General features: G+C 38.6%; 1 protein-coding gene across 1 annotated transcript in view; it reads left to right on the forward strand.

Moving 5' to 3' along the window:
* The window catches only part of agbl4 (AGBL carboxypeptidase 4), a gene marked incomplete at both ends in the record, with an annotated part of 370,772 nt that overhangs the window by 97,865 nt on the left and 260,082 nt on the right, over nt 1-12,825 (forward strand). The window contains one exon of the mRNA XM_052010683.1: nt 4,590-4,806. Coding sequence (XP_051866643.1) covers nt 4,590-4,806 — 217 coding nt within the window. The remainder of the gene's footprint in view (nt 1-4,589; nt 4,807-12,825) is intronic.

The following is a 12,825-nucleotide window of genomic DNA, read 5'->3' on the forward strand; positions in this document are numbered from 1 at the left end:
ATTAATCAGAAAAGAATTGAGAACGCATTTTAAAATATTTTCATTGGATCATTGCTTCTTTGTCAGTTAGTTGTGGACAGAAGAGAAAGATGGGGATCACTGGTTGTTTATGTGTATGGGGAGTGAACCCAGGTGCATTTGTAGCCATAATGTGGCAGCTAAAGTCAGTACATTCAGTGATAAGTGCAGAATGTAGAGCTGCAATCTTCACTTATCTGGTGAAATCGTGCTACTTCTTCCTGCGTGATCAATATTTTGTGGTGTGTTGCTTCTGCAGGTCAGCTCTATCCACCATCTCCAAGTAGTTACACGCATGCATAACGTATGTCACTAAAATGTGCAGGTCTCAGTGAGGTTGGTTGCTCAGTGCCATCCTTCTTCCTCCCTCTCGGCCATTTTAGGATTTATTATGTTGTAGCAGTATTGTGTGTGAGTTGCATTGGTCTCTGAGTGCTGGAGCCTTGCCTCTCTAGCTGCAGTGCTGAGTTCCAGCAGCTGCCTGAAATTCTGCTGAAGTTTTCATTAGGATATTACCACTTTCATATCATTCTAATAAAGTAGTGTCTTTATAACCTTTAACGCGTGAAAATATTTTAAAATGCGTTCTCAATTCTTTTCTGATTAATCAGCAAGAGGTATTCACAAACAAAGGAGACGTTTTACACGCGTTAAAGGTTATAAAGACACTACTTAATGGGGTATTACCATTTGATAAAAAGTTCAGCCGTGCCATTACTTTAATATTGCGATTGAAGAGCGCAGTCCTTTGGGAACTTATAAATACAATGCTAGACCAAAGTGCTAATCTGTTATAATGCTCCTATTTGGGACCAGATGAACAGCTAATTCACATTTTCAAGGAACCACTCCTCAAGGCACATTACTTATTTAATGGGGGGGGCGGCTGATAATACATTTACTTTTGGCCATTTCTTGGATTAAACTGGAGTTTGTTAAAAACTTCCTCCTGTCATGCTTTCAAAGCTTTCATCTAAATTTCCAGTTGCCTTGAAAAATCATGTAGTTAAAAATAATTAGTCAGCAGCTTTCTGAATTGGCTTCAACTTTATATTGTACAGAAGTATAGCAGATGAGGCTACACCTGTAATGGGTTTATTCACCAGCACCAAAACACAGCCCATTATCTGAGCAGTACATTTACCAAAGATTTCATCAATCCTGTAGAACTTTTCAAATTTTATTACACTTGCTTTGTCTTGGAAGACTGCATTTCATTCATGAAGATTTGGAAAAATCTTGTCTGGCACTGCAGCCAAATTCACTTCTCAGATCATGGTAGAGAAAATGACCACAGCTAACTTTTATTCAACGGGATTACTTAAAGGAACCATGGGGTAGATTATTTTTCAGATCAATTAACTCTTGCATTTTGCCCAATTTGGTAAAAAAAAGCACTTTATGTTCAACTTTATGCAAATAGTTAAAAGGACAGTGGCTGGATTTTGTTGATAATTGCCAGTGGTTATGTTTGGAACTTGTTTAAATGGAAGCAGGTCCAGGACTTCTATACACTTTCTCTTTAGGTCAACAGCAGGGATTATTACAATTGTCTACATTGAAATCTATTTACCACTGTTTTGCCTCATCTTTTTTTGTAATTTAATGCTGGGGATGCAATGATTCAGTTTAGAAAATTTTGAGTATCTCTACTGTGGACCTAAATAGAATAGAACTGCATGTTTTCTAAATGTTGCATTGGTAGAAATAGCAGTGGTCTAGAAAGACCTATAGTTCTATGTTAAAATAATTAAAGGAAAATAATCAGAAGGATAGTGGTATGCTGCCTTTTATCTCAAGAACTGGAGTACAAAGGAGTAAAAGTTATGTTACAGCTATGTGAAGCCATAATTAACCATGAGTGGAATACTGTGATCAATGTTTGGATGGTTAAAGTGACCAGGCTGGGTGAGACAAAATTGCTTGAATGCAGCATATGTTCTACCTAAATTTGTCATCCAGGGAGGACAGATGTAGATGTCCCAAATTATGCCAGAAAGGCTGACAATTACATCTATTTTAGCATAATGGATGTTTCTTGACTAGTAGTATTGAAAGCAAAGCTACTACATCTTCAAATACCAGTTAAAAAGCCATCATGACAGTTTAAAATGCCTGGAAATAACAGCAAATAACCACAAGACTGCTTTGAATCCATTGGATTGTCATTAGAAAAGCAGTTGGTCCTTCAGAAATAGAAAGCTATCATTCTCATCATCTGAATGTGGCTCCAGCCCCATCTTGGTATGATTGACTTTTAACTGCTTTCTTTGTACATATCAAACAGAAGCTTTAACTTAGTTCTGTTGATAAAATCCCCATTCCTCACTGTAATAGTGAGCTTTCACATGATGACCTACATGCTTGAAGCTGGAACAACTTTGCAGATATGGGAGATATTTCATTTTTATGGAATGTGTTAGGTCTGTATTCTGACATTTTTATTATCCAGCAATGTACTTCATTAATATTCTTGTTCAACTGCCTGTAGGTAGGAATACTTTTCTCCATCCATAAACAGGAGGTAAAATTGGCAATGCTTCCTAGTTATAAAAGACTAAAGTAGTTGGATTTAATTTTAATTTTTGTAATGACATTAAATTAATAATAATGACTGCATTCTTTAGATTAAGAATGCTAACAATAGAATATAAATGACAAAAAAGGTTAGTTTGAAAATCAACTAATTTGGGTTCTTACCAAAGACGTAACTGGGATTTTAAAAACTGTATTTTTTTGCCTATTAAGATCCAAATCTCATTTTATTGTAATGTATAAATTGCACTTGACAGGCACATTGAAAATTTATTTGGTTAATAAATAAGTTTATGCTGTTGTAGAAATTAGAGATTGGTAGAGACAATAGTACAATTGAAACTATCATAATGTGAAAAAAATTGTCCAAGATGCACCTTATTTGCGGAAGAAAACAATGAGATACCAGAGTAAACTTTATTCTCAGGCCTCAGTCTCAACCAAGGGATACAAGAACCAGTGGAAATTTATCTTCCAATTTTATCTGGCGAAGCAGTCCGCAACATTTGCACCTTCATATTCAGTTCTCCTGAACTAAATGTTACCCCTGGGAAGCCTAATTGCCAGTGGTGATTCTCAGGTCTCCTGCGTGGTTGAAGAGGGAAGAAATGGGGTCTGTGGAAGGGCTCCATCTCTGATACCTATTTCTCTGGCTCAAAGGGAACTTTTCCATTTTTAAATAAAATGGAGAACATAAAACGGTGCATTATAGGAACAGGCCCTTTGGCCCACAATGTCTGTGCCGACCATGATGCCAAATGAAATAAATCCCATCTGCCTGCACAGGATCCATATCCCTCCATTCCCTTCATGTTCATGTGTCTGTCTAAATGCCTCTTAGACGCCAATCTCATGTCTGCTTCCAGTACCATTCCTGGCAGCGCCGTTTAGGCACCTCTCACTCTCTTGTGTTTAAAAAAACTTGTCCTGAGCATCTCCCTTAAACTTTCCCCCTCTCACCTTAAAACTATGCTCTCTAGTATTTGACATTTCTACCCTGGGAAAGAGACTCTGATTATCTACTCTATCATACTTTTGTCATACTTTTCCAATTTCTTGTTTCCTTCTCACTATCATGTGACCTTACACAAAGTCTGATTCTATCCTTCAACCCCTCAGCCTCACTTGTCTCATTTTAAACAAAATGATTCACAACCTAATCTTCCCATATGATCTCAAGCAGAGCTTCTAATTTTATATACTCTTCTTGCAAAGAGCACCAACTGCCACCTCTGTAATATCATCCATCTCTGCCCCTGCCTTAGCTCATTGCTGCTGAAATCTTCATTCTTTTCTTTGTTAATTGCAGATTGTATTTTTTGAATGTTAGACTGGCAGGCTGCTCATCCTTTGTTTAAATACTTAAGTTCATCAAAGTTCTGCTGCACAGTCATTTTTTGTGTTTGCTTACCTACCTCTTCGTAACTCACATTTAAAATTCTCAATCTTTTCTTTAAGTACCTTTGTGGACTTGACCCTCTTTATTTCTATTATGGCAGAACACTAACCCTACAGCACACTGAATTATCTTCTCCTTTTGATTGTGTCATATTTTTGACCCCACTTTTTTTCCGTAATATTGACAATTGTGCCATCGGTCACCCCACCCCTACTTTGGAATTCTGTTCTTAAACTCTTCCATCTTTTTGTTTGACTTTTTTCTCTAGTTTTATATTTTCTTCTTTACTCAATATCCCTCCTTTTATTACACCTCTGTAATGCCATGTGATTTTTTTCTATATTAAAATATTGTCTGCATTAATGTGCCGTGAACACCATTGCTGCTGGACGGATCATTGGAATATGTTATGCAGTTTACCTTTACTCTGATTAGGATAATGAGGTGTACCAGTTTCCTTACTTTGGTTCTTATATTTACATCTGCCTGAAACAGTACCTTTTAAATACACAGGTACAATTCAGAAGCAGCTGACATTAAAATTGCATTGTAGGTTTTTGTTCAATTATAAATAAATTTTAATATTCATTTGTTCCTTTTATTTAATTCTTTTGTTCTAACTATTATCATTTGCCAGGCAAAGACTTCCTTCAAAAAATGTCTATTACTACCGCTGTCCAGCTCATCGGAAAAACTACGTTATGTCATTTGCCTTTTGCTTTGATCGGGATAATGAGGTGTACCAATTTGCTTACTGCTACCCTTATACCTACACTCACCTGCAACATTACCTAGATATCCTGGAAAGGAGGAATATGGATTACTTCAAAAGGGATTTGCTTGGTCTAAGTGTGGTAAGCATATTAAAAATGTGTAAATTATTTTCTGCAACAGTATCAGAACCCAAAAATAGAATGATAGATTTTAAAATACTTAAAGATTGGTGGCTCCCTTTAAGTTCAACCTTAAGTGCTTCTTGGATTGCAACAGTATAGCTAAGTAAATTGTATAGCAGATTTAATGTGATACTGTTGATGTGACATTTGTAATATTAGTTAAAAGAACAAATACTGCTGTAAATGGGTACATAAAAATATTTGCATGTTGTGCTATTAATAATGCTTTGTCAAACATTCTTTGTTGGGAAAAAAGAGTGCCTGGTCCAACTGCAGTCTATGTGCGAAGAGGAGGGAAAAAAAGAGTACCAACAGCAAGTGTGTGATGAAAGCATGGTTGTCGAGAAGGCAGCAGAAGAGAACACGTGCTCATTGGTGGGTACACTAACCTCACAAAGTGTACAGAGTCACTGCTTTTCTCATTTATCCAAGGAGCAGACCCTCAGTAGGTTCTACCTGCTACAGCAGTGGTTTGACAGGTGATTGCGCACCTTCGCAACCTTCTGAACATGGCAGCCATGCCTTGCCCTAGGCTGTGAAAATGACCATTTTCCTATATTTCACACCTTTGGATTGTTTACAAAATGCCATAGGGGACATAGCAAGCTGATCTGAAGTCAACTTTTGCAAATGCAGCAGGCATGTGCTCTATATAATATTTACAGAGATACAGTGTGTCAATATATCTCTTCAACACATCAAGACTGATGGAACTTTGGCATTTTCACTGATCGCTTAGAATTCCACAAATGCAGGATACCGTCAACAACACAGTTAGCCATTGAAGCACATCTTGACCAGCTAGGAGTCTTTGCTAACTTCAAGGATTTTAATTTCACTTTCAAGTTGTGTGTAATTACAGGAGTTGGTTTATACAGATAATTCCTGCCATGATGCTTTCATATTAATCTCAGCCGGTTCGTGCCAATGGTCCTTGAGAAAATGTCAACCTTTATTTCACACAGCTTCCTCTGGTGAGAACTTATGGAGGCAAGCTGGCCAGGTTTTAAGATAAATAACTAATTATTTTAAATGAGAATTTTGATTGTAGGAAGTAGAATCTGGCTACTCCGCCCCTGATTGACAGGATCTGGCCAGATGTTTAGGTCGAGTCAGATGTATATTCTAATAAAACATTCATGTTTGACTCAGCTCAGGTTGTGTCACATTAGCTTGCCTGAGTACTTTAAACAGGTCAGAATAATTTCCTTAGTAAGAAAGTAATTTGCAGATAGTTGAGAATGGTGTTCCATCCTCAAATAGATTAATAGCATTTTTGAGATTATATTATTCATGATGATGTTTGAGTTGGTTTGCATATGGGAAAAAAATAAACAGTTGAGTTCAGATGTGGTTTGGTTTGACTGTGATTGGGTTGGGTTCAGGCAGGTTTTAATTTTATATCTAAGTGGACTTGGCAAATGTAGATTAGGAGCAGCTACTTACAGATAAATCTACATTTGGGAAGTGTGAGTCTTTCAAAAGTGAAATAATTAAGGAGCAATATGTTGCTGTAAGGGTGAGGCATAACAGTGGCAGATCTAGGGAATCCTGGATGTCTAGGGATATTGAGGGCTCAATTAAAAAGAAGCTTATGGTACTTACAGAGCATTTAAAATAAGGGAGGCCCTCGATTGCTTAAAAAAGAAATTAGATGGAGAAAGAATGGCCATGAAATATCACTATTAGATAAGATTAGGGAAAATCCCAAGGCATTTTACAAGTATACTAAGAGTAAGATGGGAACCAGGGAAAGATTGGAGCCCATTAGGAACTGAAGGAGCCAGAGGATGTGGGCGACATGTTCACTGAGAAAGAGATTGCAATTGGAGATTTCAATTGGGATGGAGAAATTTTGGAGCAATATAAAGATTGAAAAGGAGAAGGTATTAAATCCCTTAGGAGGCATAAAAGTGGATAAAACCTAGGGCCTTATAAGATGTTTCTCAGGCTGGAGAGGCAAGAAAGGAAATTGCTGGGGTCCGCTAGTTAAATTTTTGCTGGCTACAGGTAAGGTACCAGATTACCGAAAGACAGAAAATGTGGTATCTTTATTCAAGAAGAAGGTAGGGAAATTATTGGAAGAAATTCTGAGAGGCAGGATTAATTTACATTTGGAAAGGCAGCACAGATTTATTGGTGGGAGATCCTATCTGATTATTTTACTTTTTTTGAAGTGGAAACTAAATATATTGATGCGGGCAGAACAATTGATGTGGTAAGGCCTTTGACCCGGTCCCACTTAAAAGAATGGTTGAAAAGGGTAGAGCCCATAGGATCTAAGGCAAGCTGCAAACTGGATCTAAGATAGTAGGAGATGGAGGGTGATTGTGGAGGACTGCTTTTGTGATTGGAAGCCTTTAACCAGTGGTGTACCATAGAGATCAGTGCTGGAAATCAGTACAATAATGATTTAGATGTGAACGTAGAAGGTAAGATGACTAAATTTGCAGATGACATGAAAATTGGTGATATTGATAGTGAGGAGGGTAGTCTTAGGCCACAGAATAATCTTGATTGGTTTATAGATTGGGCAGTGTAATGGCAGATTGAACTTAATCCTGATACATGTGAAGTACAACTTGATAAAACATTGCTGAAGCCACCACTGGAAATGTTGTTTGCAGTTCTGATTGCAACACTCTTGGAAGGTGTAACTAAAATTATTTTAAAATTCATTTGTTGTTCTCTTCTGATTCAGCAACAAGAGACATTCACAAACAAAGGAGGCACTATACACGTATTAAAGGTGACAGAAAACTACTTTGTTAGAGTTACAGAAAGAAAGAAATATACTTAATAAAATAGAGGAAGAAACAAAATGATACTTATCAGTGAACTGATCTACGCAATGCTGGAGGAAACCCCAGGTGTCTGGCAGCCTTTCACGCAGCCTTCTCTCCATCTCTTAGCACCAGTCACAACCCAGCCTAAGTGAAGGGTTCGATTTGTGCAAAGAAGTTGCCTCTTTTTATACCTTTCAAAACCTAGTATAATTCCTACACCAGCACTTTTCAATTATGGTATCAGTCTGTACCGTTGCATATCTCAGAGGCAGAGAGAGAGCAAGGTATATCTCGAAGACAGATATCCAAACTTAGCATAATGCCTAAACCAGTACTTTTCAGTTATGGTACTAGTCTGTACCTCCTAGATCTTGATGACCCTTGGCCTAGGTGCATATCTCAGAGGTAGAGAGAGCATGGTATATCTCAAAGGCAGAGACAGCATGTCAGCAGAAAGACATGTTCGCTATCATTACCTACTCTCAAGACTATTCATCAGTACTCCTGTAGGTTCTAAAAGCGTTTCCCACGTTTCAGGCTGACACCATTTTGTCTTACAACCACCATTTCAGAGTTATACACTTTTACACATACCAAGGAGGAATCAAATATGACTTCTTCTCAATATAACTCTCTCCTTACAGAAGGACATGATTGCATTGGAGAGCGTGCAGAGGAAATTCACCAGGATGTTGCCTGTAATGAATGTTTCACTTAGGAGCTATTGGAGAGGCTGGGTTTCTTTTCCTTTAAGCAGCTGAGACTGAGGGGATCCTAATACAAGAAACAGTGGGGCGTAGATCAGCTGGGAAGTTGGGCAGAGCAGTGGCAGATGGAATTTAATCCAGGTAAGTGTGAGATAATGCATTTTGGGATGTCGAATACTGGCAGGACATATAGATTAAATGGCAGGGACCTTAGGACCATTGATGTATAGTACAGAGAGATCTTATGGTGCAAGCCCATAGCTTCCTAAAAGTGGCAACGCAGGTGGTTAGGGTAGTGAAAAAGGCATTTGATATGCTTTTCCTCATAGATTGAAGTATTGAGTATAAGAGTTGGGGCACCATGTTGCAGTTGTACAAAACATCATTAGCTTGTACAGTTCTGGTCACCACACTGCAAGAAGGATGTGGTCGCAACAGAGAGTGCTGAAGAGATTCAACAGGATGTTGCCTGGAATAGAGGGCTGTAGTTTTAAGGAGAGATTGGATAGGCTGGGTTTATTCTCACTGGAATATAGGAGGCTGAGAGGTGTTCTTACAAAATTCTGAGGGACATATATAGGATAGGCAGAATCCTTTTCCCAGGGCAGGAGAGTCTAGAACAAGGGGGCATGAGGTAAGGTGAGAAGGGAGAAATTGAAAGGAGATCTGACTGATATGCTTTTCACACAGAGGGTGGTGAATATTTGGAACAAGCTGCCAGAGAGATAATAGAGGCAAATACTATTACAGAGTTTAAAATACATTTGGACAGGTTCTTGGATAGGAAAGGAGTAGAGGGAAATGGGCAAATGGGATTAGTGGGATAGGCATCATGGTTGGCATGGACAAGGTGGGCCATAAAGGGCAAATTTCTGGACTGTATGTTTCTATGACTCTATGACAGAGTTTTTCTCATACAGCTCTGGAACAGTGATAAAGCTGCAGAAAAGGTTTCACTTTCTCATCTTGAACAGAGCTTTATGGCTTAGGTAAATGATCTCAATAATTCTGTCTTCATGAAAAACAAAAGGGAAACAGCTTTATTATCAGCAGCTGTGCTTCTGAGTATACACAGAGGAATCATTAAGTGCAATCAAAGTTTCATTAAGAATCCTTAGAGAGAAGTCCTGTGATTAATGCCTCAGCACCTGTAACTGGACCATCATGTAAACACTTGGCTTTCTCAGTACTGATCAAAGCAGGAAGCATTTAAGTTTGTGACTCTCTCAGTTAAATCATGACAAAATTGGTATTCTGTTGCTCAGCTGCTCAGATGCAGCACTAAGTCATGAAGAATCTCTCATTAGAAGGGACCAAGAAAGCAGTGAGACTCTGCGCTAATCCATGATCTTGGCAAACTAATGTTGCCACAGTGACAAAAGATAGAGCAATACAAAATAAGATGCCCAAAATGTCGACTATTACCATTTCAATGAATGGATAATGACTTCAATTTATTTGGCACCATCAATTATCTTTGATGTCTACACTTGCATACTCTTGAAGAATTGTGGCTACATCATTAGATAGTGCAATCCAAAAAAGGATGCACATTCCCTTGACTCATTGCATCTCCAATTCTGGTATCGCTTAATTGAGATTTTGTATATGTGATCAAAATGAACACTTAACCTATAACTGAGAAGACAACAGGAAGACTGTGCCTTCAGCATAAAGTGACTTAGCACCCTTCCCTTCACATACAATACAATAGCTTTGTCTATTCTTTTTCTTCTGAGGCTCAGAATGACTTCCTTCCACTTTGGTTTGGGAATCACAGACTCTTCCACAGTTGGGCAGGAAGTGGCCAACAGAGTGGGTGGGTAATTTGTGAGATAGAGTGCTCCTTCCACCACTCATGCAATGTGTTCCCAATGCATGGCCTCGAGGTTCTCAATATTATCTCCAAGATTTTTTTCTCCACTTTGTGTGGTCAAAGTTCTCAGCAGCCAGTGGGGATATTGCACTTCTTTAAGGAAATTTTGTGCACATCCTTGTATTTTCTTGTAACTTCTGTAATTTCCTCCCATGATAGAGTTCAGAGTAGTGTGTCTGCTTCATAAATCTGGTATCAGGCCTGTGAATGATATGATCTGCTCAACAGAGCCACCTGAGCGTAACCATGGCCTCAATGCTGCAAATGTTGGCCTGGGAGAGGACGCAAATGACAGTTTGATTATCCAGGGAACTTGGAGGGTTTTGTGGAGACAGTGCTGGTGGTATTTTTCCAGTGTCTTAAGATGCCTGCTGTAACTAGTCCACGCCTCAGAAGCATATAGGTGGGCAAAGATCACTGCTGCCCAGTAGACTATTAATTTTGTGCCAGGTCAGAAGTCTTGAACTTCAAATACTCTTTTTGTCAGTTGACCAAGGGATATGCTGTAGTATTGTCAGCTGTGGTAAATTTCATCATTGAAGTCTGATTTCATTGAGAGGTGGCTTCTGAGGTGTTTCATGTTTTCCAGGGTTCCATTGTGGACAGGCAATGTGGTACAGCATGGGCATGTTGTCTTGTGGATATTGAATGTAAAGCCAATTTCTCATATGCTTCAGTTAGTTCATCAGCAAGGATATTTACTGTGTGTTAAGTTACTCCAAGGAAAATTAGATAATGCTGCAGCTAGTGGAGTTTCTGCCTCACAGCCTGTGCAATAAAGATTCAATCCTGATCTCCTGTGCCATCTGCATATTCTCTCTGTGACTTCATTTGCTTCCTCTGGGTGTTCTGGTTTCTTCCCAAATCCGAAAGACTAGCGGGTTGGTAAGTTAATTGGGTACTGTAAATTGCCCCTAATGTATAAGTGAGTGGTAGAATCTGGGGCAGTTGATTGGAATATGGGAGAATAGATTATAGGGAAAGTTAGTGGAGGATTGGGACCAATGAATCAGTGTAAACTCAATGAGCCAAAATGACCATGTTCCATGTTGTACAAAAATATGAACAAACTGCTGAGAAGAGCGGGGATAATGATTTTCAACTTTACTTCTCTATGTCGCAAATCACCAATCCCTAAATGCAAAATTATGACTCGTTTCTTTGCTCTTTTGCAATTCACATTAGTATTTGGAATTTCATAGCATGGTACAATTCCAATAGCCTAAATGTATTATCATCAAAGGTCACGCATTACTGAATTATTTATATGGCACCAAATAAAAGGTAATTTTTAAAAAGTGGATATCCTTTCTCATACTATGATTTTGGAGGTTTTTTTAATATAACAAAGTATTTAGAATGAACTGAATGAGTATATGGTCTGTTATATTTGAAAAGATGTAATTTTCCTGCTTGAGGGAGTAGCACCGCAGTTACTACCTCAAAGAGTAACCACCGTGCTAATTAAGTCCAAATGGAGAATGTGGTTCTCTAGGGTGTGCAATAGTAATGGCAGACAGTTGATGTTGTGGATATATTAGGAAGCATTAGAAATATGAAAGGTCTCAACTATTTGGTACTTGTAAAGAGTACAAATGTCATGGGATATGACAGAGAGAAATGTGTCCATGTGCACAAAGAAGGTGGTGATATTGATACTATCAGGAGTACTGGAGATAAATGAGATTTTGGTGAGTTTACCTTTGTCACAAAATGCAAACCAGGTCTTTTACAAGAACATTACAAAGATCTTGAAGGGGCCTTGTAAGTCAGAGCCTTTCATTAAAGAATCATCATCAAGAAATGGAATTAGTAGCATGGTCCTTTGCTTCACGGTTGAGTCACATGAATACTTCAAATGGATGCAGCCAGAAACTAGTACATCAAGTGAGAATGCTGCCAGTCACTTGGGTGTAATGGCAAGAGGCATTTCCGTGGATGTTATAGGAGCCACACATCCCCAGAATGTACAGATTGGTCCAGTGCATTAATTAGTCTTGAGAAAAAGTGGTATCCACCAGACTTCTGTTTTCATTATTTTATTAAGTGGCTGAACCAAACTCAGAATGAGCTGAATGTTTGTGATGTGGAGGCTATTGAAGATTTCAGAATAGAATAGACCATATAGCAGGTGGTTTGCCTTGGTCGCAAGGTATAGAACAGTCCATTGTGTTATCATCCATGTGCTGGACTTGGAGAGTCAAATCTGTGTTGAATAAAACTCAGTGAATGTTTGAAGAAGAGGTTAACAACTGTATATTAAGAGCTGTCTTATCAGTTGAGAAAACCTTGATTAGTGCTGATACTGTAGCAAGTCAATCTTTTGCAGGCTAGCATGTGAATTGGAAATACCTCAGATATTTTCTATTGAGAGAGTAAAATGATATTGAGCACCTTTGTAGGAAGTGCTCTCCAGGGTTTAGAGGAGATAAACTATTGGGTTGCCTGTTGTGACAGGTGGGTTGAGCTAGAGGGGTGAACCATTGGACATGGATATTGACTGGATCGATTTCTTGGACAGAGGATCTCTATGTTTCAGAGAATTGTATCGTCAGTCAGTGAAGGCATCTTGGAGTTACTCGTGCTTTGGGATGTACTGGCCCTGTCC

This window comes from Pristis pectinata, chromosome 3, assembly GCF_009764475.1.
Source record: "Pristis pectinata isolate sPriPec2 chromosome 3, sPriPec2.1.pri, whole genome shotgun sequence".
Taxonomy (NCBI): Eukaryota; Metazoa; Chordata; class Chondrichthyes; order Rhinopristiformes; family Pristidae; genus Pristis; species Pristis pectinata.